At 44.5% G+C, this 26,296-nt stretch overlaps 1 protein-coding gene and 1 long non-coding RNA gene across 2 annotated transcripts in view; one reads left to right on the plus strand and one right to left on the minus strand.

Moving 5' to 3' along the window:
- Nucleotides 1–6,456: 6,456 nt before the first annotated feature.
- On the minus strand, nt 6,457–14,944 carry LOC123035466. The gene is made up of 3 exons (XR_006416957.1): nt 14,803–14,944; nt 14,488–14,542; nt 6,457–8,928 (listed from the first exon to the last, which is right to left on the minus strand). It is a non-coding gene; the product is annotated as an uncharacterized LOC123035466 (long non-coding RNA).
- UBALD2 (UBA like domain containing 2) overlaps nt 14,594–26,296 on the plus strand; it is a 32,853-nt gene continuing 21,150 nt past the window's right edge. Inside the window, exons 1-2 of the mRNA XM_044453687.1 lie at nt 14,594–15,175; nt 16,810–16,872. Coding sequence (XP_044309622.1) covers nt 15,056–15,175; nt 16,810–16,872 — 183 coding nt within the window. The 5' untranslated portion in view covers nt 14,594–15,055. The remainder of the gene's footprint in view (nt 15,176–16,809; nt 16,873–26,296) is intronic.

The raw sequence follows: 26,296 nt of genomic DNA on the forward strand, positions 1-26,296 counted from the left end.
CCCCTTGGCCCATTCTCACTAAGTATCTGCAACTTATTTCAGCTATCATGGCACATCTTCCCCGTTTGTCCCCGTGCTTTCTCCTATGTAAGTCCTTCAGCGCAGAGACCTATTTTCTTACACAGTGTAAAACACTGTGCACCCTGCTGTTTCTCTCCCTCCCTCTCTTGCACACGCACAGAAATAGATGTGCTGCAGCAACATCCATTTCACAAGAACACGCACCTGTGAAGCACCTTGATGGTACCAGGACAACATTAGAAGATGTGGCCTGTGGTCCACAAAAGATTCTGCCATAATAAATGTGTTATTCTTTAAGGTGCTATGACACTCTTTCTTTGTAATTTGCCACCACATACAAGTTTGGCTAGACATATTCAGGTAAGGAGTTACTTGTGTAAGCAAGCAAACTTTGTTACCCTCCATAGTCCCCCTTCATCTTGGAGTCAATGGGGAGAAAACAGGCCGCATTCAGTCTGGATGTGTGAGATGCTGAAGCTAGCATGCTTTGATAGTTCACCCATTTCAATTGCAGGCCAAGGGGAGACATTATTGTGTGTGTGTGTTGGGGGAGCAGGGGACCCATGTTCCTGTTGGTTGCAAACAGCTGTAAACAGAGAGCCAGGATGGCGTAGTGGTTAAGAGCACAGGACTGGGACTCAGGCAATCTGGGTTCTAGTCCTCACTCGGCCATGGGGCCAACTGGGTGACTTTGGACCAGTCACAGACTCTCAGCCCAGCCTACCTCACAAGGTTGTTGTTGTGAGGATATAATTGAGAGCAGGAGGAAGAGAATGATGTAAGCTGCTTTGGATTCTTAAAAAAGTATAAGGCAGGATATAAATCTAATATATAAATAAAAATAAAATAATTCTGCTAGCATACTCATTGCTTTTCCTGCACTTACCCCTAACTTAGTCACCATCTTTCTCTGTAACATAGCTTATTCAACACATTCACTACAAAGCCCTCCTGTACCACAGGTTCTCCAGCCACGCTGGGCTACAGTTCTCATCTTCCCTCAGCAAGCATGGCCAGTGGCACCCAGAGAGAACACCAGTGTGGGGAAGACTGTAGCGCCGCAAAAGGGCACAGCTGCATGCAGAAAGAAGGAACACCGGAGGCAGGGAAAGGGCGTTGTGTGACGCAGCGTGCTGGCCGCCTAACTTAGGGAAGGGGTTCTCAGAGCCTTCCCTTCCCTCCTAACGATTAGAGTAGGGAGTTTCTGACGGACACAATACAGTTTTTGCCATGCAGGAGTTGTGTGTCACTTTTGATAGGTAAGCATTAATACAAATGTCGCGGCTTTATAGAAGGAACAGAGTAGAGGGTATCCTGTGTGCAATTGTGTGGGACTTGCTTCTAGCTCATGGGTCCTCAAACTACGGCCCGTGGGCCAGGTTCGGCCCGCCATGCCCATTTATCCGGCCCACCGCAGAGGTTTTGGAGTCGCTGCGCCCGCGTGTGCAGCAACGTAGCAGCTTGCTTGCGCGGAGATCCTTGTGGACTTGCTTGGAGAAAACAATCTCCATGTGAGCAAGCCACTGCCTCGCAGCGCATGCCCACCACTGCCTCACCACATGCGCGCCCACCACCCCCGCCCCCGCCCCCTCACTGGCCCGTGACCCCCGCTGGCACTGCCTTGCCGCCCACCACCGGCACCTTTCAATTGGTCCCCTGTTGAAAAAGGTTGAGGACCCTTGCTCTGGCTAAACTGGCACAGAATATGGCTACAGTGCTGTCATTTGCCTTAATTATTAATGTGAGCATAATTAAATATCTACAAATAAACATAATGTAAATTGTGGATGTGTGTGTGTAGAAATAGAATTGCTCAGAATCACACCTGCACTTTTTTGGGAGCAAGAACAGTAGAAGCAATGTCTATGTAAACATAATGCAGCATTAAAGTGTATGTGTATACCCCCTTGCCTGGGTATAAGGTAGTGAACTCAGTCAGATTTACTAACTGCCTGACATGAGACGGCCCCACAGTCAAAACCTGGCTAGCTCCCCCTCCTGTCCTAAGCTCCTATGAACCCAATTTCCTGGCCCTAAGCCTCATCTTGGGTTCAGTGGGTCTCCACAGCCACCTTGTTCTCCCCTATCACAGGGGTGCAGAGCCTCAGGCATGTTATTTGTGGCTGGGAGGAGTGGTTCCTTCCAGCACTGGCCAGCTTTGCTACCCCCTTTGTGCTTCTCTAGCCCTCCCCATTGGGATGGAGGAGAGACACACAAGAGCTCAGCAAGCGCTGGGAAGAGCAGCCACTCCTCCCAGTGCCAACCGGACTGGTCTGAGGTCCTCACAGTCCACATCCCTGCTGTTCTCTGTGATCTGAAATAAGAGCAGGGATCCCCTGCTGATGGAGGCCAAGGCCTGGAGGAATCCAAGGAGACTCTGAGGACTGGATGCAGAACAGCCTCAAGCCAGATCAGATTTGCAGGCCAGAGGTTCCACTTCCTTTAAACATTATATCGATACCTTTAAAATCCTCTTAAAACAGAATTAGCTCTCTGATCAGAATGCAGTTGCAATTCTATGCACTTACTTGGGAGTTATTCTCTACAAAAGTCTTGGGTCTTTCTTCTGAGAAATGAACAGAAGGGACTATGGTACACCTAATTGCTTTAATTCAGCTCAGTCACTCAATGCTACTCTAAGGCTATATTTTCTTTGTCTTAGGCTATAGATCGTGTGAACAAAATAAAATTTCTTTGGACCAATCATCTTTACCATTGATATGATAACACATTCACACTCATTAGATTCCCAAGTGTGTGTATTGCGAAGGTAACAGCTATGCAATAAACACATTGATGATTCAATTCATCCTAAGTTGTAATTTCACAGCAACCTGGTTTTCTTGACACAAGAACCCACCATGGGCGGTGTGAGCCATGATGGGTTGCTCTGGAATCTGAACCAGCCTGAGTTACCCACAGTGGTGTGTGCGTTTTAAATAAGCAGTCCTGAGAACCCATGGGCTATTCTACAGGTTGTTTTACCCATGGGAGGTTGTCACATCATCCAAACCCACACAATCATTCCCCCCGTGGGTGATGCTCACTGGTCACCAAGGCGCTCAGAAAAAGCAGCAAAAACTTTTTGCCACTCTTCCCAAGCTTGCTTGGGCCACCACCAGTGCTGGCCATCCCACAGTTGCCCAAGCTTGCCACAGGGCTGGCTGGCCAACCCCTTTTGCATTTAAAACACTTTTTTGTGGAGGGGGGATGCCCCCTTCAGAATCCCCATTTTCACAGCCACTAACACCCCTTTTAAAGTGTTCAAGTTGCTGGGAAACAATTTTTCAATTCCCACCCCTAAGTTTCACTCATATTTGTGAAAAAAAAAATCTAATTTTTAGCCACAGTTGTGCAACCATGCTCAACTACACTTCTTTGAGTAGCAAAACTCGGAGCCCCAACTGCAGATTTCTTTTCTCTTCTCTTCTCTTCTCTTCTCTTCTCTTCTCTTCTCTTCTCTTCTCTTTTCTTTCTTTCTTTCTTTCTTTCTTTCTTTTTTTTTGAGGGTGGGGGGATGCCTGCTGGCAAAATGCAGCATACATCAACCCTGGTCACTGTCCCAAAGAGGGCTCAAAGAGGCTCCTCTCCCATACTTTGCTTTGGCTATCAAAAGATGGACAAGTGATTTTTACTCACAAAAAAGAGGTGGTGGGATTTGTACCTCCTTCATGGCCAAATCTTTCCCCCCACAATAATCCTCAGGGGGATGGCCACTTTACACTTTCCCCGGAGTACTCAGGACCATGCAAAGGTACATTCCCCGCTTTTTCCTGGGGAAAAAGAATTGTGTCAGCTGGCTGTCACAGGGGGCCTTGAGGGGCCGTATGTCCTAGGCAAAGCCTTCATTTGCCCCATCAAAATCTCCCTTTTAAAAGGGATCCTGACTTTTGACAGCTGTCCGTCGAAATGCCTTTTCCCCAGAAAAAGGCATGGGGACGCACTTTTGCTTCCGAGTGCCTGAGCACCTGCAGCCCACCATGGGCACCCTCCCTGCTTCTGCACTCCGAGGGGTCTGTCAGTTGCTGCTAAACGGCAGTCGGGAAAAGGGGCTGCCCAGCCAGCCTCCTTTTGCAATCCTCAGGGAAAGAAAGGTTAAAACGCATGAGAGCCGTGGGGAGCCCTCTGTCATACTGCAGTGTCTCCTGGGACTCTGCCAGGAGGACGAAGGGGGAAGCGGAGGGCATGAATAAACCATGGTGAGCCCGATTCTCTGTCAGTCTCAGCGTCGTCTCTTCACATAACAACCGACCCACTGTGTGGCACTGCTAGGGAGGGTTATCGTGATGCGAGAACCTGTTCCGTGTGTGCCTTTACCGTTTGGATTCTGAGATGTAGGCAGTTCCTGAGAGCCAAACGGTTGTGGCCAGAACGGACAGCAAAGCAAGCAGGCAGTGGACTGGGAGCCCCCCACGCACTTAAGTCTGTTGCCGACGCTTAGAACAGCGTTAAGATCCATCCCCTGCATTTAAATGTGTGGCCAGGAGGGGGAGCCAGCTGGCGGGGGATTTAAAAGCCAAAGCGACGCGAAGTCCCACTGATCGCCTCCCAGATTCTGCAGGCCACCGTCGGAGGAAGCAATTCCACCTGTGCAGAGCTGCCATGAGGGATGCAGCAGAGGAGCTGGAAATCGTGGTGGGAGAGGAGGCGCGGAATTTCCCATCACACAGACTGCTCATTAGGACTGAAGGAAGACACGTGCAAGGCAGGGAGAACGGCTGGAAGAAAAGGACGCAGGTCCCCCTGCCCCGGCTGCCTTTCCCCAGTGCTGGGCTTCCACACAGGGAGCAAAAACACCCATCTGCTTTCTTCCGCCATGGAGGTGGTTGAAGGCACAGGCATTCCGTCAAGGAAAAAGTTGGTAACAGTAAGATTTACTGGTGGGCGATCAGTAGGGCTAGTGAACCTTTTTTAACCCAAGGACCAATGTCAGTTTTGGCAAGGCTTTCAGGCGCTGAATTTCGGTGCCGGCAGGGCTGCAGGCAACAGGGTTGGAGCCGAGGCACCAGGTCCACCCATACGCTTTCGGACAGAGCGCTTGCAGCCTGACAAGAAGCTTTCAACCTCTCGGTATTGTGCAGGGACTGCAAATGCTGGGAAAATACCAACTTGCAGATGGGGGAACTGACATTCACTAATCCTGCAAAATGGGATTAATAGGAAGAGAGTTTATTTCATTTCGGTGACAGCAGCTGGGGGAGGGGCAATGGATGGCAGGAGCAAATATCAGAAGCCTGAATGAATCAGAAGAAGGGGGGAGTAACTGATAGCACTGCAAAACCCTAGTTAAATATTAACGTCATGAAGATACATCTTACAAAGATCAAGCCATACAGCACAGAACAGCTGAAAGGCCACCTATCATATTGGCTTAAAATGCAGGGGCAAGGACAGGGAGTGCTGGTCGAAATCCAGAAGCTCCTGACCCTTCCCTGTTTTGGCAAAATACCACCTTCGCTATTCTCCTAAGAATAGTAGCCAAGGGGGCCCCCACAGTGGGTATGAGGGCCTGCGCCACTGCTTTCTGTTCCCGTTTGCGTTTCTGACCACGTGTTAAGAATTTCATAAGAGCGCTTCCTCCAGAAGCCCACAGCTAGGTGAGCCCTGATTGAAAACTGGGACTTTTCCATGGTGGAATGCTCTTTCCAAGGACACCCAGCCGGTTCCAGGAATGGCATCAGCACCTAAAATCCCTGAGCCCACCAGGATGCCCACCCTGGCGCCCCTGTTCTTTTTTCCTCTCTCTTTTCTGGACCAGCATTCTGAGCAGTGCATCTAGCTCCCATGTGAATTTCTGACAGTGCCCCTGACACGATGTCATTTGGTGGGGATGCTGCAGGAAATTAAATGGGTGCTTAGACACCGCTGTCCAACATGACTTAGGGGTTCCATCCAAGGCCCAGGGACACCATGTGACACGTTGACCATGACCCCTCAGTTCTGGAGCCAGCCCAGGATGGCACCAACTTCATTAGCTCTCTTTTCCCTAGGGGATTATATGTTTTAGCTGCTTTATCAGGTTATTGCTCATTTGTGGCTTTATTGTTGGCTTCCTCATATTTATTAATTTCATTTAAGACCACACAATAGATGAGGCTTTCTGCACTGTGAAAGAAAGTTAAATGCACACACACACAAATTAAAACCACAATAGCAACTGCAGTTGAATCAGGACAGAAGCATAGCAGCTGTACCGAATAAAACACAAATAAAAATAAAGTAAAAAAACTGTTAAAATGCTGGGATAATAAAAAAATCTTCACCTGCTAGGTGCCAGGCACACCTCTTTGGGGAGCTCATTCCACAACTAGGACACAACAACCAAAAAGGCCCTCCTTCTGGTAGCTACCACCTCACTTCCTTTAGAAGTTGCTCCCAGAGAAGCACCCCGAAGATGACCTCAGTGTCTAGGTAGGGACATATGCGACAAGGTGATCCTCTTAGTAGTGTTTTATTTGGTATTTGTGGATGCATTTGCTTAAAATAAGATATTTTAACATTTTCTGTTTGTTGTCATGAAAGTTGCTTTAGCAAATACTACAACAGAAATGCTCTAAACAAAGGAAGGCGCAATCACGGCTTGGTGGGACACACTGCGAGTTGTAGGCCTCTTTTCGAACAAAGCACACGTGCACCCACAAAGTGTGAATTTACTCAGTGGCAGATGAACAGTGCAGTCCTATGAATTATTCTTAAGCAAACCCCATTGAATTCTATAAGACGAACTCCCATGTAAATAGGGCTGCAACTTGTTTCTTATACAGATGCCACGACATGAGTTAATTAAATGGCTATCCCACTTTGCCACTAAAAAGGCAGCCAAGTTTTTCATATAAGGTCCAGTCCACACTTTTAAAGCATGCCTGAGTGTAGAAATTTATGGATACAACTGGACCAATGACTTCCATCTTTAATGGATTTTCCTCAGTAAGGAAAAAGACGGAAAGAGTCATGGGAAAATACAGGAGGGTTGCAAATGGAAGATAATGGTCATGTGGGGACATGACAACCGACCCTGCAAAAAGTCCTATGCAATATGGGTTGAACCACAGAAGTCTGAGCTTACTGTGGGTTGCCCCCCACTCCTTCCCTTTCAGTCCTCCTGCAGATGTCTGAGGATACTCTGCGGCTGGACCTTTTCTCTCCACACTCACCACAGCCCCTTTTACAGTTGCTGTGACTTGTATCCCTTTGATCCCCTCCCCTTTTTCCCGAAATTGTCCAAGCTGCACATTGGAGTAGCTGGCTTGCCACCTTTCTTTCCCCCCGCCAAATGTGTGTGTGTGTATTTTCCCTGCAGGAGTTGGTAGCATTTCCACAACTCCAGCCATCCCAAATGCACAGCTATTCCTCATCAAAGAGCAAGACAATGTCTCCTGTCAAACTAGAAGCTGTATCCTGTCAAAGTACAGGAGACACCCTCCATGGACATTGACAAATCTAGGTTATAAATAGATTGATCTGCTGCTTTGCTTCTCATAGGACAGCTGTCAAATGATGTGCAATCAAGTGAGAAGCAAAGCTTCGAGGCCTGAAGTCATGAAGCAGGTGTACAGATCACCTCCTTCACAGTAAGATCCTTTAGCTTTTTTGTTTTGGACCTCACTACTCTTAATGACTGCCACTCTTTCCACTCATTTCCAAGATTTGGGAAAGTGGAAAAGTACTAGTCACCCTGTTTACAGACAGTTTTGACAGCTGTCAAAACTTAGAGTGTATTTTATAATGGGGTTTTTGGCTAAGTTAATCAGAGTGTTTTGAGAGGGACATATGCAGCCATGAACTCTGCATATTAAATCAAAACAAACACAAAAAGTTGCACAAATCTCAGGAACCTTTTTTTTTCTTTTTTACAGAGTAGCTTGGGAACTTTGAGCACTGTCAATGGCTTTCATTTTCAAATCACAAAAAGTGATTACAAAACAAATGAGGGAAAGTGGGAAATAAGCCACGGTGATTGCAAATGAGGCAGACTTGGCACAGAGAAGAATGAACCAGTGATGGTAGTTCTCAAGGCCACTTGGGCACTGGCTGGAACAGCCAGGTATGGATGACATGACAACCCATTGCCGGTATATTGTGGCTTGTTACTCACAAACAAGCCATCCTGTGGGCAGTGGCCCAGGTTCTCATAACACAACCCACTGTGGGTAGTTACCCAGTGAATAGCATCTGGCTCTCTCTCCCACATGTTCTTGCCATAAAATTCTGTTTAGGAGAAAGTGATGGTCCGATAAAAGCCTCATCTGAAAGCACTTTATATTGGTAAAATCTGTGAAATTCATCATATTTGAAGTTTAACTCTGATGTGGTGCTTAAGCAACATAATAACATGTATCTGAATCCTTGCATGACTTTCAACTTCTTTAGCGCCTTGGGGTTCCTCCAAATCAATTATCTTTCCTCTGTTTGCAAATGCCGTCAAACTTAATATAGGCCTGGTTTGTCTTTTCATGCTATTTTAAAAAATGTATACCAGCCGTCACGAAGACAACCTACAACTGGAGAATGGGAGCAGGCAGAGAGGCAAGGGAAACTGGGTCATTTCTGTCTCTTGCTGGTTTAAGGACAGCAAATCAATTCTGTTTTACACATTCTCCCCCTGTAACTCCCCCCCCCAAAAGAAAACAAAGTCTAACCATATGAACAGAGGCAGTGTCCTTCACAAACAAGTTGGTTCTCCATTATTGGGCTTAAAAGCTTGTAATACAGAACTTTTGTGTCTCTTGTCTCATGGCTTTGTTGACCTGGTTTCGTGGGAGTGAAGCACAAATGTCACAAATTGAATTGTGACATCTCCTGACAAATTGAGGATGAAAGCTGGCAGATCAGCTCTATATAGTCACGAACCACCAGGTGGATATGCTGTGTTTTCCCCATGAGATGCAGGGACTTTCAAGATAAGACCTGTAGAGCAAAAGAACAATTTATTATTAATACTGTCAGGGGGTTTGAAACTTCTAATGTGTTATTAAGTCCCTGCACAACCTATGCTCAGAGGCAGCAGTATGGTCTTTTTAAAGAAATGAATTTATAAAGTACTTCAGGAGTACAGAATGGCAAAAACTAGCTCCTTAGTCCAGGCAACTTTGTGAGGTAGGGCACTGCTGAGAAGAAAAGACAAGGGAGAAAGCGTGGATTCCCAAGGCTTCCATATGCCAATCGTTCAGACCTCCCCCTCAGGTTCAAGTCTACAATTCTTATCCACTAGGAGAAAGCACTATTTTTCAACAGGATTGGAGCAAATTTAGAGTCCCTCTGACCTCTGTCCTCACACATGTATTTTTGTTGTTCTCAGACAAAATCCTAAAAGGAAAACAAAAGCAAAATGGCAAATCATTATAGAAAAGAAGAGTTGGAAAAGGTCAAAAAGCCATCAGGTCCAACCCCCTGCTCAGTGGAGGACTCCCAGTTAAACCATTCTTCTCAGAGGGCTGTCAAGTTGCATCTTGAATGCCTCCAGTGTGGGAGAGCCCACAACCCCCTGGGGTAACTGGTTTCATTGTTATGCTGCTCTAGCAGTCAGGAAATTTTTCCTGATATCTAGCCAGAATGTGGCTTCCTGTAACTTGAACCCATTATTCTGTGTCCTGTACTCTGTGAAGATCAAGAAGAGATCCTGTCCTTCCTCATTTTAAGTACTTGTGGAGCCTTTTAAGTACTTGTGGAGTGCTATCATATCTCCCCTAAGGCTAAACATGCCCAGTTCTCTCAAGCTCTCCTCAGTGCCCTCCTCTGAACCCTTTCCAGATTGTCTCCACCTTTCTCAAACTGTGGTGGCCAAAAATGGATACAGTACTCCAGATGAGGCCTAACCAGTGCTGAGTAAGGGGGAACTAGTACTTTACCTGATTTAGAAGTGAAACTTCTATTAATGAAGTCTAAAATAGCATTTGCCCTTTTTGCAGCCACATCATTGTTGACACACATTCAGCTTGTGACCTACAACAATTCCAACATCCTTCTCAGTTGCCATATTGTTGAGCCAGCTATTCCCAGATGCATTTGTTTTCCTAGGTGGAGAACTTGGCATTTGTGTCTATTGAATTTAATTCTGTTGCTTTCAGCCTAGCATTCCAGCCCATCAATTTCACCTTGAATCTTCTTTCTGTCTTCCAGGATATTAGCAATCCCACCCAGTTTTTTGTCATCTACATATCTGATCACAGTTCTCTGCACTTCCTCAGCAAAATCATTAATGAAAAAGTCAAAGAGCACTGGGCCCAGAACTGAACCCTGCAGTATCCCCCCACCTGCTACCTCTCCCCAGTTTAAGAAGGTGCCTTTGATGAGCACTCTTTGGGTCAGATTCTGCAGCCAGCTGTGGATTTGCCTGATCATTGTTCCATCTAGCCCTCTTTTAGGTAATTTGCTAATCAGAATATCATAGAGCACTTTGTCAAAAAGCTGTGCTAAAGTCAAGGTAAATTATGTCCACAGCATTCCCACAATCCATCAGGGAGGTTGTCCAATTAAAAAATGAAATCAGATTTGTTTCTGGCAAGATTTGTTCTTGAGAAATCCATGTTGGCTTCTAGTAATCACTGCATTGTTTTCAAGGTGTTTGCAGACTGACTGCTTTATAATTGCTGCAGAATTTTCCCAGGGATTGATGTCAGACTGACTGTTCTGCAGTTCCCAGGTTTTTCTTTTCTTTTTCTTTCTCTTCCTGAAGATAGGGGTAACGTTAGCTGTTCTCCAGTCATCTGGCACTTCCCCTGTCCTCCATGATTTCTCAAAGATAATAGACAATATTATCTAGATAATAGATAATAGAACTCTGAGAGTTCTTCTGCCAGCTCCTTTATGACTCCAGGATGGAGTTCATCCAGCCCTGGAGATCTGAACTCATCCAAACCAATTAGATGATCCTTGACCAATGGCCTAACAATCCTGAGCTGGCACCCTGCTCCTTCAGGCTGTACTTCCTCTACATCAGGAAGGTCATAGACCTTCTTTTGAGTAAAGACTCAGCCAAAGTGGCAATCGAACACTTCTGCCTTCTCTTTGTCATTTGTTACCATTTTGCCACCTGCACTGAGTAGCTGAACATCATTTTTTTTGCTCTTGTCTTTACTTTGGATGAGTTTGAAGAAGACTTTTCTGTTGCTTTTAGCATTCCTTGCTAGCCTCAGTTCATTTCTAGCTTTAGCCTTCCTCACACCATCCTTGCAATTCTGTGCTAACTGCCTGTATTCTTCCTCTGTAGTCTGGTTTTTCTTCTACTTCCTGTACATGTCCTTTCTTGTTTTCAGATCATCTACCTCTAAGCTTTTTGTGAAGCCGCATGTGTCTCTTCTTTTGTTGTCTACCTTTTTTTCTTGTTTGTAATTCTGCCTTTAGAATTTCCTTTAAAAAAATAAATAAATCCCACCCCTCTTGGTCTCCTTTTCTCATCAGTCCCTTTCCATAGGATTTTACTGACCATTGTTCTTAGTTTATTAAAATTGGCTTTCTTGAAATCTAGGATACATGTTTGGCTGTTTGACTTTAGAATTCCTTTAGAATCAAGAATTCAAGCATGGCATGCTCAGTTTGCCCCAGAGTTCTTGTAGTTGCCACTTTGTTCACTAGGTCTTCCCTGTTGGTTAGCATTAAGTCAAGGATAGCCACTTCCCTCCACTTTCTCTTGGAGGAAATTATCAGCAACACATGGTAGAAATCTCTTGGAAGGGCCTTGAATTGGCTGAATTGGTCTCCCAAGAGATATCAGGGAAATTGAAGTCTACTGAAATCCTTCCTTTTTTCCTTTTATGAGGACCCTAAGTTCTCCTCCCTTCTATGTTATCCTAACAACAACCCTGTGAGGAAGATTAGGTTGAGTGGCATGACTGACCTAATGTCACCCAATGAGCTTCATGGCCAAGTGGTGCCTAGAACCTGGATCTCCTAGGTCCTAGTCCAACGCTTTCACTATGACACCACCCATTACACTAGGTAGTGTGAGATAACCGTGGCATTCTGGCTTTCAGTGCTTGTCGACGGCTCCTTCCTGTGCATGACTAACATGGATGGGCGCGACCGCTGAAAGGCACTGGCCAAGTCTGCATAATCATCAGAGAAAAGGAGCCATGGCGGCTTCTTTCCCCCATCAGCATGCAGTGTTTGCACACGGTATGATACGCCCAGGTACCCTCACAGTGCATTGGCTGATGTGTCACCTGACCCTGGCAAGGTGCACAGGGGGTGGGCTGGCTGCCAAACTACCCTAAGATCCTGCAACAAGCCACCATGGCATCTCATCCCTGGTGGGCATTCAAACCAGGCCATTGTGACTGGTGGGTGGCAGGGGAGTTTCCATTTCCAGGAATGCTTTAGGAGCATCTACCTGTACTGTTACCATAGCTTTTCTTTCCATGGCTATTGTTGTATTCCTTCTGATGCTGATTGGGGATAGGTTTTTCAATGGTACTATGACAGAAGACAAGGCTTTTAATTGATACTCATTCTGTTTAGAGGGGGAAAATGTATGTAACCATCTTCAAAGGATCAGCTGTGCTAGCATGTTCTGATGACAGGTAATCCATTGATCTAGACTTGTGCAGTAGGACAGGATTGGGCAGAATTTCCGCTTTTGGCTTCTTTATGTATTGATGCTTTGCTCCTGAGTGAGGGGAGTAGGGTGGGGTGGATCCTGGCCTCCAAGAGAGACTGACAAAACATGGACTGGATCAAGATGAATATTAAGGAATGTCCAGTTCCTAGCCTCTGCCCTGTCAGTCCCGGTTGATACCAGCCATCAGTAGATCTAGGAAACATTGTAGGGAGTCAAAATGGTGCCATTTGTGCCAAGTGGAATCTTTGGCCCTTATAGTGCCTTGATAGTTCAAGGCAAGAATAAACACTGTATGGTTATTTTAACATGTGAAGCTTAGATCAACATGGGCATAAATCTATCACATGAAAGTCAAGCTTACACTGGTTATAAAACACATCCGATTTCTCTTTCACATTCTATTTAATTCTACCATGATTTTGATTAATGAGTAAGAATGTGGAAATCAAGAGCATGGATACTATCAAGTCAAATGGAGGGTAAAATTGCAGGAAGACTCTGAAGACCTCCACTAGGCTTTCTCTAAACATAAACCTAACAAGTTCAAAGTAGTATAGATCTGTACAAAAGTGATATATTTTTAGATGAATAATAAAATAAATCCTATTAGTGTGTGCAACATTCACTGGAAATGTTACTCTAGTGTGTTGCAGCAATGTAAAACAAACTTGGTGGTACCTAGTTGGTTGTGGTTGGACTTACGTGGTTTGACTGAATAGGCAGATAGTGCTTAGTCTCATTAGCAAGGCACTTCTTTTGTTCTTATTGCAGAATAATATTCAGACATTGAAAAGAGAAGCTTGAAAATGTAGTTGGGCCCCAATGAAGAATCCACCAAATGGTTTCTGAATTGTGGCCAGAACAGAGACCCCATTCTCTCAGAGCTGCTGTTTAGAGGGATCTGTGCAGATTTCCAGTTAATGCTGCCTTGTTCTACCTCAGTACCAAATTCAGGACTTTTTCTGGATTGTCTTTAGGAGCCCCCGTGAAGAATGGTTTTCTGATGGCTCCATGGGCTGGGGGCGATGCACATGTGACATCAGCATGTGCATGACAGTCTCAGAAGCAGAAATGAGTCCATGACATTTTGGTGCTGGAGGCAGAAAGTCTAAAGTGTGTCCTTTGGTGGTAACATTGGTAATTTGCTCCCCTTTAAGGGCCCCCCAACACCTGCCATCCCATTCTGCATAACAGAACTAGCTCAGCCCAAGGAAATAGAGCAAGAAGTCATCAGGGACTGACTGAAAGTTATTGTCTGAGCTCGAGAGCAACTGGGAAGTTTGGAGCAAGTCACGTTTTCATCCATTCATTCAAGGGCCTAGAAAAGTTAATTCATAAAAAGAAACTGCTGAATTCAGTATTTCTGAAAGATTGCAATATTCTAAGAGGAAGTTGTCATAAGCAGTTTCCTCCATAATGACTTAGTAAAAAATGCGATCTAAAATAAAATTCGAGAAATAGCATTTATTTGACTTATATCCTGCCTGATCAGTCCAAATGGGGAACAGGGTTCCAGCACTTCAAAACAGTACTGTTTCCCACAGCACTCTGAGCCTCAGCTATATCTTTTTCTACTGTGCCATAACTTTAGTTTTCAGGATGACCAGCTTTTTCGAAGGAAATGAATCACTGGATGGCTTTCTTGTTTTTCCAGCTGAGCACGCTGGTTGCAGCGAAGCTCGTCAATGAACTTGGCTTTTACGAACCGCACTTTTTTCTTCCTACTGTGTTCTCTCTCTCTCTCTCTCCTCACAACCATGGAAAAAAGAATGGGAGGGAGAGAGAAACAACCAATCAACAAAGGGAGTAGAATTTCCAGTTCAGTTCAAACAAGAGCATCGTTTACTCCTCCCTTACGAGAAAAATAGACCAATAGCAGGCTCGTTCTCAGCCAAAACATAGAGACTAACCAGTAAGCGAGGAGCCCGATGGCTTATTTCCTCCAATGACGGACCGGCGACGAGGCTGAAGGGGGTGGGAGAAAAAAGAGAGAAACAGATCCATCGCCTGGAAGATTCGAATCGAACGTTCCTACACGCAGAGAACATCGCGGCGGCCAATCAGCGATCGGCGAAAGCGTGTAATCGAACGTTGAGACACCTCCGGCATCCCCCCCACCTCGTTTCTCGCCACATGCTCCTCCCCCGGACGCTGTTGTTTGTGGTGTAGCTGCCGAGGAGCTACGAGAGGGGTGGGGGGGGAGAGAGACCGCGATATCAACATACCCTGGCAGGCGCCGATTGAAGCAAGCGGGGAGGCCGAGAGGCGACTTGGCTTGAACCCGGCGACGGCGACCAGCTCCAGGCTTCACATACAGAGAAGCCGCTGGCTGAATCGGGGAGGAAGAGGAGAAGGAGAAGGATCCTTCGTAGATTTTTCCCTCACCCAAGCACATACTAACGCCGCCGCTACCACCACCACAGGCAGTGTGTTCCGCTTGCTGCCTCTTGTACGTGTTGTGGTTTCGCTTCTCTCGCCATGTCGGTGAATATGGAGGAGCTCCGGCATCAAGTCATGATCAACCAGTTCGTGCTGGCTGCGGGCTGTGCGGCGGATCAAGCGAAGCAGCTGCTACAAGCGGCACACTGGCAGTTCGAGGTGCGTGGCGACCCTCGCAGTGCCCCCCTCAACCCCTACTCACGGGCTCCCCGAGCACTGCCAAGGAGAAGAGGCGGAAGGGGCGAATCTTTGTGACCCCCCCACCGCATTCCTCTGCTTCCCTGGGAGTGAAGAGTGAGGTGGAAATTGTAAAAAGCGTATGCTTTGGGAATTGCTTTAAATACTTGCCCTACATCCGATGATATCACGGGAGTGGGGAGGATGCATTGCTGCTGGCAATAGGCATATAAACAATCCATTCAAAGCGCCTCAATAACTGCGATCTCCTGCTACACAATAACTGCCTTCCGGGGCTAGGAATGTGCTGGGCTTTTGCGTTTTGACTAATCTCTTACTCCTGCTGGTCGTGGGAAAAAGAAGGGCGGCGTGGGGGGGGGGGGGAGAAGAGGGACAATGTTTATATTACTGAAACTGCCAGCGGGGAGGGGGACCGGAACCATGGTGTTGCACCACGGCATGTTTTGTGGGAGGCAGCTTTGGACTGTCGCTTTGAATCACCATTTTAAACTCTTCTCCTGGAGTTCAGGGAAAACTCAACATGCTCGAAGAATCGAAACCTTCAGCAGGCCATGCTTGCGGTGCTTAGGGGGCACAGAGATGCCTTCGGTTTCTCTCTTCTCTCCCCCTCCCGCAGCTGTTTGTCTTTTGAGTGGGGCGCCAGACTTGGAAAAGAAGTGTCAAGGAGGCCGAGCTTTTTTTCTGCTAGTATTCGCCGGGGGGGAAGGGAGGATCTGTTTCTGAACTAGGCCTGCTAGTATCTCTGGCATATTGTGTTTTGTGTATGGGCTTTTGTACGTGTAGAGGAAATGGTGTGTCTGGTTAAACGTGGTAACTATTGTTGTGTTTGAAGACACCCCCACCAGCTTGGTTACATAGTTGAGGCCAAACACACCATTTTCTGTATGTGTCCTTTGTTTTCCCTAAATAAGGCTGGGTCAGAAAAAGATTGCTTTCAGCCAGCCCTTAGGCAACAGAACCAGATAAATGTACTATTGTCCCATTCCAGTTGTGTGTCCTGTTATACTAATGAAAGCTAGTGGTTCCCCATCTTTACTGCAATTCAGTTAATGCATCTTGTCCTTCTCCCTGCCCCCTTCAGTTTTGTTTTTAAAACTGATCAAGCACTAACCTTTTCTTGTCTTGATTGTTAAGCAAATCATCCCAGATTACACTTGGGGGTTTTCTTTCCTGTATTACTGGACTATCTTCTGGGCCTTTCCTTAGGGGAATGTGGGGTGTGAAAATCTTTCTGGCCTAGAGCAATCGGAGCTTTATTTGTTTTGGATGCCCTTCTGGGTTGCTCCTATTTGTTGCTTTCCCTTTCCCCCTCCAAAAGAGGAGGAAGGAAGGAATATTAGGATTTCAAAAGCGTCCCTGGTCAATGTTGAAAAATGCAAAAATAAACAGAATGCATGTCAAGTTATATTATTTGCCTTCAGTTGAAGTATTTGTGGGGTGGAAGCAAGCATGTGACCAGATCTTGGTCTTGTTTGTTTTTTAATGTTTCTAAAATACTTGCGCCTAATCCCTGTTCTCCAACTTGACTTTTTCCCATTGGGCTGTACCCCCTTGTTCTAATCCCAAGCTTCTGTTTGTTTGTCTCTTAAACATAGACAGCACTGAGTGCTTTTTTTCAAGAAACCAACATTCCCAACACCCATCACCACCATCAAATGGTAAGTAGCTCAAACTTCTCAGGTTCACGCTGTTCTTTGCGGCATGTTCATTTTCTGGTGGGCTGAATTTACATTGGAGTGGTTTTTAACACCTTGGATACTCCCTGCTTCCACGAACAAATCAAAACTGCCCCAGTCTTCTTCCATAAGCTGGGAAAGCATTTCTAAACAACAAATCAAAGACCACTCTAATTAGCCTCTTGAGTTGTCAAGCCGGGTGAGGAGGAGGAGGAGGAGGAGGAACTCCTTGCCTTGTATGTGCAGCGTTTGCATAATTTTACACAACCTTTGATACTGGGAGGGGAACATGAGCCTGCAGCCAGCAGTGGTTGTGCATTCAAAGCTGTCAGCTCTTCAGACAGCCATATTGCTCTGCAACAAGAGAAACACAGACTGCAAATGTAAACAAGAGCCAAAATGTCTGCCAGGAAACAGGGACTTCTCTTCCCCCCTTTTTTTCCCTCACATGGATCCATCTAGCTCTTTTTACACTTCTTGAAAACTTTAAATTCAGCAGAGATGGAGGGAAAAGAACAAATTCAGACAAGCTTTAGGTTTTGTTTTGTTTTGTTCTCCTTTGACATGTTCTTCTAAACTTGAACAAAACTTTACATGACCTTGGCTGAGGGCAAGTTTCTTTGGCAAGCAAAGGAAGTTTTTATTGTTGCTGTTGTTGTTATTGTGTCTTTTTTAAAGGAAACTAAACCACTGCCATGTGTTAGTGTAATAGCAGATAGGGGCTGTGCTCCAACTTTAATTGTACTTGGTTCTTGTTAAAGCCTCTAGTTTTAGAGAAGAACAAGAGACTGAGGAAGAAAATTCACCTGGATTTGTAATGCTGTTTGGTTGCTACTTAGTTGACGTAAATTTCTCTGGCCATAGAACCAATTGGTTCTTGAATATAATTGATATTTTCAAAGTTTCTGTGCTAGAATGCATGCCTGTATCTTATATGTTAGCTATATGTTAAGGCTCTAACAGCATGACTCTAAGTTGGTTCTGATAGGTGTAGGTTGAGTTAAATATTGCCCCTCTCCCCATTTAGATGTGTCTTTGAGAGTGTGCTAGAGAGAAAAGTTCTTAATTATATTAATGCAAGATTGTCTCAAAATAGATTAAAATGAATAATGTGAAGTTAATCTAAATATCAAAATGTCTAAGCAAGAAGAATAATAAAGAAAAAACAGTAACATTAGCACACTATCATCAAAGTACCCAACATGTTTATTTATGCATATCTTATTTTTTAAGAATGAAGTTTTACAAAAAATAATTACAGCAGCAATTATTTATAAGGTAAATATCCTCTCACGTGAAGTGCCTTACACCCGTTTTCCAAACCTCCTAAGCAGCATGTTCTGTAACTTGGGGCTACTACCAAAGAAGCCTCACACTATCCTCAGATATGATGTTCTTACTTAATGGGGATCCTGAGCAAAACATCTCTGACTCAAGGCCTCCAAACTTTTTGGACCCCTGAGCACATTTGGGAATGTGAGATACTGTTGTGGGCACCACCATAATGTGCCTCATCAGTGGATTGCAGCTTTGGGGTTTGCCTTTCATGTCTGTGAATCTTAGTCTGCATCTTAATCAGCAAAAACTTACGGGTTTTATCTGTTGGATACTGAAATGTTCTTTTAATATGAGATTGCCTAATTTAGCTAGTTCCTGGTCATACAGTGCAGTTTATGCTTCTTTTAAAACTCGTTTGGCCATGTTCAGTAGTTAGTTCTTTTTGGGAGGAGAGTATTATACAAAGAAATATGGTGCTGGGATTGTCTTTCACATTCACTGTTACATATACTCTTTTAAATTATTTGCCTGCTTCATGGAAATTAAGAGATAGAAGGGGAAATTGATTCTCTGCGCTCCTTTGAGAGCTAAAAGACAATATTATCAAATTGGAAAGATGAACTCTCACATCCTAATATGCAATGGATTGATTTTCTTAGAGTGGTTTAGTTATATGTATGGGTGGAATCTAGATGCCACCTTCAAATGGATACTTACTTGGATATTTGGTCCAGTTTTGTTGAACCTTATGGATAATTGCTAGACAGTTGCATGCATTTTATGGAGATCCATGTGTGTAATTTATTGTTAAATTCGGGTGCCCAGGAGCATCATGTTGGCACCACATGGGCTGGTGCCCTCTTCTAATTGAAGCTAGAAAGCAGAGAATGTAGTTTTATACAGCAAATCATTCTGGCCATTGAATCTGGGCTGTTTCATGGAGGACAGTGACATCTTCCCTGCATGGCTGGAGGATGAAAATGTACTCACTGTAATGTACGATATTGCTGAGAATGTGTTTCTCACAAGTACAGATGGAAAAAGAAAGATGTGAGTCTCATGTGACAGTGTACACATTTTCTCCATGTACTAATAAGGGGAAAGTATACCATATATGAAATATATGGCCAGGGCCTATATGTCAGTTTGTTCATGAGTTTGTGAAAATTATTTGGGCAGATCACAGTCTCTGTTATCATTTAATTTTCTGTAGAATGGACATAAGCAGCTTTACAAAGTCTTTTAGGAACACAGGGAGATAGGTGCCTTAACAGATCAGGTTGTTTGTCTTGCTATTCCAGTGTTGCCTACTTTGACAGGCAGTAAATCTCTAGGGTCCCATTACCTGCTACCTGATTCTCTGGATTTGGACATGCAAGAGGTTGATACTGTAGCTTTCTGCATACAAAAAAAAGATGCTCTGACATGTTTAGGAATACATATAACTAGAGTTGTAAAGGCCTTGTACAACTTAACATTTATGCAAACATTAATACAAGCAGGAAATATGTGCATTCAAGGACCTGACTTTTCTTTGTTTGCTAAACAAAGATGGAGAATTGCCATGTTTTTAGAAGATCACTTCCATTTGCTTTGGCCAAGGTTATGCCTTTGGGTTAAAGATCTCTTTTGTTTTGATTCCTGTGAAACAGCCTATATTATGTAAAATCTTTAATTAGCATTCTTTTCAGGCTGGAATATACCAGCTCTTTGCCCTAAATTAGCTTTTCAGGGGAAAGTGACATACACACCCTTCCATATGGCAACACTATGTCCTAATCTCCATGTTTTTGTTTATCATTTGTATTGTACCGTGGTGTTATGAAATCCAGAGTTTATTCTGTTAGGTGTTTTCTCCCCCTGTAGTAGATTGCCAGTTGTACAAAAGTTTGTTGTGGTATATAGACAAAGAAATTCAAGAGAGAAATGATGTTGCAAAACTGGTATCTTTATTCATATTCTACTGCCATGTTTGTTGAAATACCCTCTCTGCCTTGCCAGCAAGCTAATTTAAGCATGCTCTTTTAAACCTGAATGTGAAAATAGATCTGTTGTGTTTGGGAATTTGCTTGAAAACTTATATGCAGTGTCCTTGAGTAGCTTCATATGTCACTTGTGAGGAATTCTGGCCCATCCCCAACATGAGGCCCACCAACTTCACCAAGACTTCATTGACTGTCAACATTGCCCTAAAATTTTAAGCCTTGAGCTGGAGTCAGGCAACCCTGGATCCTGCACTTGGAATTATAGAATGGAGTCCATGTTGAAAAACCCTTATCTGCAAAATGTCTGCTGAGAACCAGTAACAAACATAAGTATGGGGTGGGGGTGAACAAATCAAACAGGTATCTTGCCTCTTTGGGGTAAGCAAGGGTAGTGAACTTGTGGTCCTCCAGATGTTTCGACTTACAGCTTCCATGATCCTTCACCACTGACTGTGTTGGTAAGGACAACAATTTGCCCATGCCTAGGCTAGAGGCTCAAGGTATCTAACCCTTCTCCTACAGTGGGCTTATTCAGAAGTAGCCTTAATATATTATTTCCCAGAGACATGCTTTCTCTCTAGATACCAGCACAGTTGTTTCCTACATGCATCAGCTCTGAACCATGGCTTTAAAAAATAGCCTTCTAGCCAGGTATTGTGACCATTTGTGGTTATTGATTTTTCTTGATTTGCATGATGGCATCTGTTTACAAATTTTTGAATGGAGGATAAGAGAGGCATACAAGAACTGCAGGCTCCGTGGTGGAGATAAGAGCACACAATCTATTTAGAAAGTCCCAGGTTTAACACCTGGCATCCCCAGATAGGGTTGGGAAGGGGCTCCTGTCTGAACTTGTGGAGAGCTCAATTATTTGGCTCAGACAACCAGATAAACCATGTTAATAATAATCATGTTAGCCATATTTGTTAACCATGAACGGCTCATGAAGGTCACGGCCCACAACAAACATGGACTCTCTTTGTAGGTTGTTCATGGTTAACAAACAGGAGAAGCAAAACAATGAAGGAGAGGCAATACAATGGGACCAATTACCCTGGGACGTTTGGGCTCTCCCATACTGGCGACATTCAAGATGCAACTGGACAGCCCTCTGGGCATCCTGCATTCAGCAATGGGTTGGACCCAGTGGCCCTCTGGCCCCTCCCAACTCAGCCATTCTAATATTCTATGCCCTTTGGCACGATGGTGTTGGATCAGCCTTCCCAGACATGATATCTCCTAGAAGTTTGGACTGTAATTCCCTTTATTCCCAGCCAGCTTGGCCAATGACGGTACTGGCTCGGAATGATGGTTCAGCACATCTGGAGGGCACCAGGTTGGGAAAGGCTGCTCTGGAAAATGTTTTGGTGAACGCAAGGCATCTTGAGTGAATGATATCCCAACCCAGAGCTAGCTCAGAATAGTCTCTTCCCTTTCATCCTGTGCAGTCCGTTCTGCAGCTCAGCTAGGAGTCTAAAAGAAGCAAGCAGGATTTCAGATTTGATTCAAGGTGTTTGAAATGCTTAGCGCACAGCAGGGGAGTCTAGTTCAGTGCCTGACTACTACAGGGAGCTTAGCCAGTTTAATCTGTTTTATATCCAGTCCTTGGTGTACATATTGCCAGCAAATCCACTTCTGGCCTCCTTTCTTTGATCCTTATGTATGTATGTATGTATGCATTTTTACAATATGTCACTGGTTGTGGCTGATGGCTGTGCATCACCTTAAAAGAAGTCAAAACAATAAAGGTAAACAAATTCAACAGGCAGAGGAAACCTCTTCTCCCATCCAGTCCTGGTTTCTCCTTATTAGCATGCAGACTGCAATTTGCTGGGGTTCTTAATTTTATTCATAAAACTGTTTCTGAGATGCAGATTGAAGCCAAACATTGCTGCATCATAACTGTAAGGAGACAGCAGGGCCCATTCTTACATGCTCTGGAATGCTTCTCCCAACTGCCAAACATTACAGAGTTTACAGTTCCTGCATTCGCTAGGGGCACTTTAATAGAGATGGCAAACAAAGAATATCCTGTCTCCCTTGGAAGGCTATCTTCAAGTCCCCCCTCCCCCTTTCTCTTTACAACTGGTTACACATTAATCAGGAAAGTATTTCGAGTCATGATTTTCTGTGACTGTTCTCCTTTTGCAAGCCATTATTCATCTCCTGTTCCCAGATTCTTCCCAGGCACCCATGTTGCATTTTTAGAGGATGTTTTGTTTTGCTTTCTGATTCTCTTCCCTCTTTATGCCCTACTCTCCAATAGTTCAACGTTTCTGCTTCAGCCCAACAGAAAACTCCTGCCTCTCTGAGAAGATGGAAATTAAGGGGAAGGGTTGAGAGAAATTTGGAGGATTATTTCTTGGTGAGGTGATGGTTAATTTAATGAGCATCTGCTTAGAGAGAGGGGTTGTTTGCATTACCTACCTCCTTCCTATAGCCTATAAGCAAACACACTTTTCTTGGCACCTTCTTCCTTCATGCTGCCAAAGGGACACTTGGTTGTCGCTTTTTCTTGTTCTCCTAGTTGCACTGGAAAGCTAATCACAGGAATGATTTACCACTCGCCTTGTACTCCAGAGCCCAAGGAGAGGCAGCCAGGATTTTGCCATATTGCCATCTCCGTGTCAGACTGTACATGTAGCTCTTCCAACTCCTCTTGTCCTGAGACATCAGTAATGGGGCAATATATAAAAGCTATGTATCTGTCTAAGGTCTGGAAGCAGTGACAAGCAGAAATCAGATAAAGATCTATTGTGGGGGTTTTAAAATAGATTGGTGATTCCCAATTATTGAAAAATACAGCAGCACCCACACCATCCAAAATTTAGGGGCTAAAAGCTTGGAAGAAATCTAGAAGGAGATTTTTGACTGAAATGATTCTGAACTTGCTTTTGGTACTTGAACACACATTTCTGGGCTAAGCATGTTAACAGACATGCTGTTCCTTGATTCTGAACATTAGTTTGGTCCCACAGCAGCTCTTTTGCACTTGACTCCAGCTGATGGACCGTGATGAACTACCAAAAGAAAGGTTTGTTGTCCAAGCCTGAAGCCCATCAGTGCCTAAGATTGAAAGGTAGATAGCCTAACATAAACTTAGTTTGTTCTGGTGTTCCATCTCCCCCCGCCACCCCCCCCCCGGTGAATGTCAAAGTGTTTGCCTGACTTAACTGTTCACATGCTTCACTTTTTCTCTGTACTTCTTTTGGCTTTAAGTCTGACCTTGAAGAGATGCTGCTGGGTAGAGCAGAGACTAGTTAAGGATGAACCAGATGCAATATTTTAAGTGGAAGTGGCATGAAGAGGCAGACTCTTCTGAGCTCAGGTGCCTTGGAATGTAAGAAATGGAAGTTCAAGTGATCCTTTTCTAGCACACTTGAAAACTCAAACATGATTTCACCCTAGGTTAGAGCCTGTGTTTGGGCCTGAGTGCTGCCTCGATATGACCCTGGTACCTAAATGCATGCTGTTTAAAGCAATGCTTAAAGTGGGGTTTAAAAACGGGGGGGGGGGTTATAACTTTAAAGTAAGGCTCTCAGAGGTGGTATTATATGGTAAGAGAATAGGGTGCTCTTGCTGTTTCGTATATGATCTAATGCCAGTCATGCCGGATGCTTTCTATCACTGCTGTAAAATGAAATTACTTTATCATTCTTGTATCGAACCAGTTGCTGACCAGAAGTTCCATGCAGCTGAATGGACAGCCTGGCAAAGTAGGGATACTGTCATCAATCCAGTTGGCTTCTGCACTCCATGCGGAGGCTTCTCCTGCTCTCAGCACAGAAGCAGAACCAGCTTGTGTAGAAGCAGGGACAGCAGACCTGCTTTGCCAGCCTGGTGGGCTTCTATGCCAAAGAAGGCAAAAGCAGCTTCCTGCATCTCCAGCAGGCAGTGCTTGATGTTCCTTCTACATGATGGCTGTCCCTGTGTTTACCAGCCTGTTCTTTAGGTGCACTGTCTGAATACGGTGCATCAAGTAGAGAAAGTCTTGTTAACAAGGCTTGTACCCTGCTGTTTCCACCAGAGAACACAGAGCTCCTTCTGTTTTGTTCTTAGCTGCTTTCTCTTTCGGGCTGCTTCCCGAGTCAGCCCTGAATCATGGTGGAAGACCTCTCTATGCCTCCAGTTTATTTGCATGTGGTGCTTTCTGGAGGTCTTCGGCTGCAGCCCCCATTAGCTTCAGCCAACATGGCCAATGATGATGGAAAATGTGGTCCAAAATCTCTGGAGGACATCTCATGGGTGAAGACTAACCTATGATGCAGATGCTGTCGCTTTATCTGCAGGCTGTATATCAGGGCTATGAAGGTGCCAAGTACTGTGTGTATATCAGGACTAGACAACTGGATCCCCTAGGAACCCGGAACTGTAATTCTCATGCTTTCCGGCCATGGGGCTAATGGGAGATGTAACAGCAGCTTGCTTACTTTGAGTATACCTCATAGATTGGGGGCAGATTGCTGCAGGGCAATTTACCCCAAGGGCATGGTGGATTAATTTTGTCATGACAATTTTAAAGTCGGAACAAAAAGCATTGGATTAAATCATGCTTCCCACTTGAACTTTAGGTGTATGATTTAAGAAAGAGAAGTCATTGTTCAGTTGATTTACTGATTACCATGCTAATGCTATACCTTAGCTGAAGTGAAGCCTGTAAGCAGTCCTTTGTGGTGGGTGTCTGGCATCCCCATGTAAAAGCAGTGTATATTTTTTGAGAGGAAGCAAAGCTTAGTGGTAGACCTTATACCTTGCTTGCAAAAATACCCTAGTTCAGTCCCTGGCCTCTCCTGTTAAAGGGAGTGCAGTAGCAGGGGAGGGAAATGGGTCCATCTTGGTATCTTGAAGAGTTACTACTATACAGAGAAGAAAACACGGGGCTTGATCGACCTGGCATGGGACAACTTCCTGTGAACAATTTTACCATGTTAAGATGGTATCCATTAATTATGAATACACAACTTATGTGCATGGTATATAAGCAAGACACATGCAGTATTTCATACATTTGTCAAAGTGGGCCACTGTGCACAAAAGATTTTCCTACAATAATTTTTAGTCTTTAAGGTGCTGCAAGAAGATGTTCTGTTGCAACAGACTCATAATTTCCCTGGGAATTATTTTTGTAGGCAGGTAGATATAAAATTGACTTTTTAAGGAAATACACTAGTTATTTAATAAGTAACTTAAAAGAGTGATCTTGTGCAAGATGAGACAGAAAAAAGTATACAGCTCCCAGCATGCACCAGCCTGCATAACTGGATTTTTCTCAGCTGCATATTTTGTTCAAACAACAGTAAAGAGGGCAATTTCCATGAACTAAAAAGTGTTAACTGTTGAGAAGACACATGTAAGTAATATCTGCTTGGTATTAAAATGTATTAGTTATTTGAAAACTGCAAATTTCAGTGTTCTGGTTAACTAACTGGGCTCTGCGATTGCGCAGTTCTCAAATTATATATTTTATTTTTGGTCAACATTGCCTCTGACCCGCAAGGTGGTGAACAAAAATGTAAACCAATAAAACCTAAGAGATGCATAAAGTCTGGAATCCTTCTGTCATAAAGTGTACACCATGGGAGTACGAGACTGCTCAGGTGGGCACAGGGGAGTCAGCATGGCCTTGGTCTCTTGGGGCAGAGGTTGGATCGCAGGACCTGTGGCAGCCAGCTCCAGGCTCCCATTACCAAGCCTATAATATAGGAGCTGAACTACTGTGCTATATTCATAATGCTTAGCTTCCAAAGGCCAATGTTTCCCATATGGCTCATTCTTTACCTGGGAAGCTTTCCTTAACTGGTAACAGCCTCCTCTTCATTTATAACTCTTCAGGGCTTTGAAGAGGGATCTCCTGGTCCACATCTGCTGTATCTATTGCCCTGTCATTTTGCTGCAGGCTGGATGTAAATAGGAAGTTTTTTCTTTAACCCCCTTCTACTTTAATGCGAAGGAATTAAGTTCACCAGTCCCAGAGTGGTGGTGTGTCCAGAAATTTCTGTAGGTATGTTGGGGGGAAGATAGGAATTTGGATGTGATGTCTTACCTGTCCTGCCCTCAACACTTCCCATTTTCCCCAGCCCCACTGGTGGCCTATCAAAATGGTGTGTTTAGAGGAATCCGCATAGTGAAGGGCTCATCTTGCT

The sequence above is a fragment of the Varanus komodoensis genome, unplaced genomic scaffold, assembly GCF_004798865.1.
Source record: "Varanus komodoensis strain SLA01 unplaced genomic scaffold, ASM479886v1 scaffold7_1, whole genome shotgun sequence".
In the NCBI taxonomy this organism is placed as follows: Eukaryota; Metazoa; Chordata; class Lepidosauria; order Squamata; family Varanidae; genus Varanus; species Varanus komodoensis.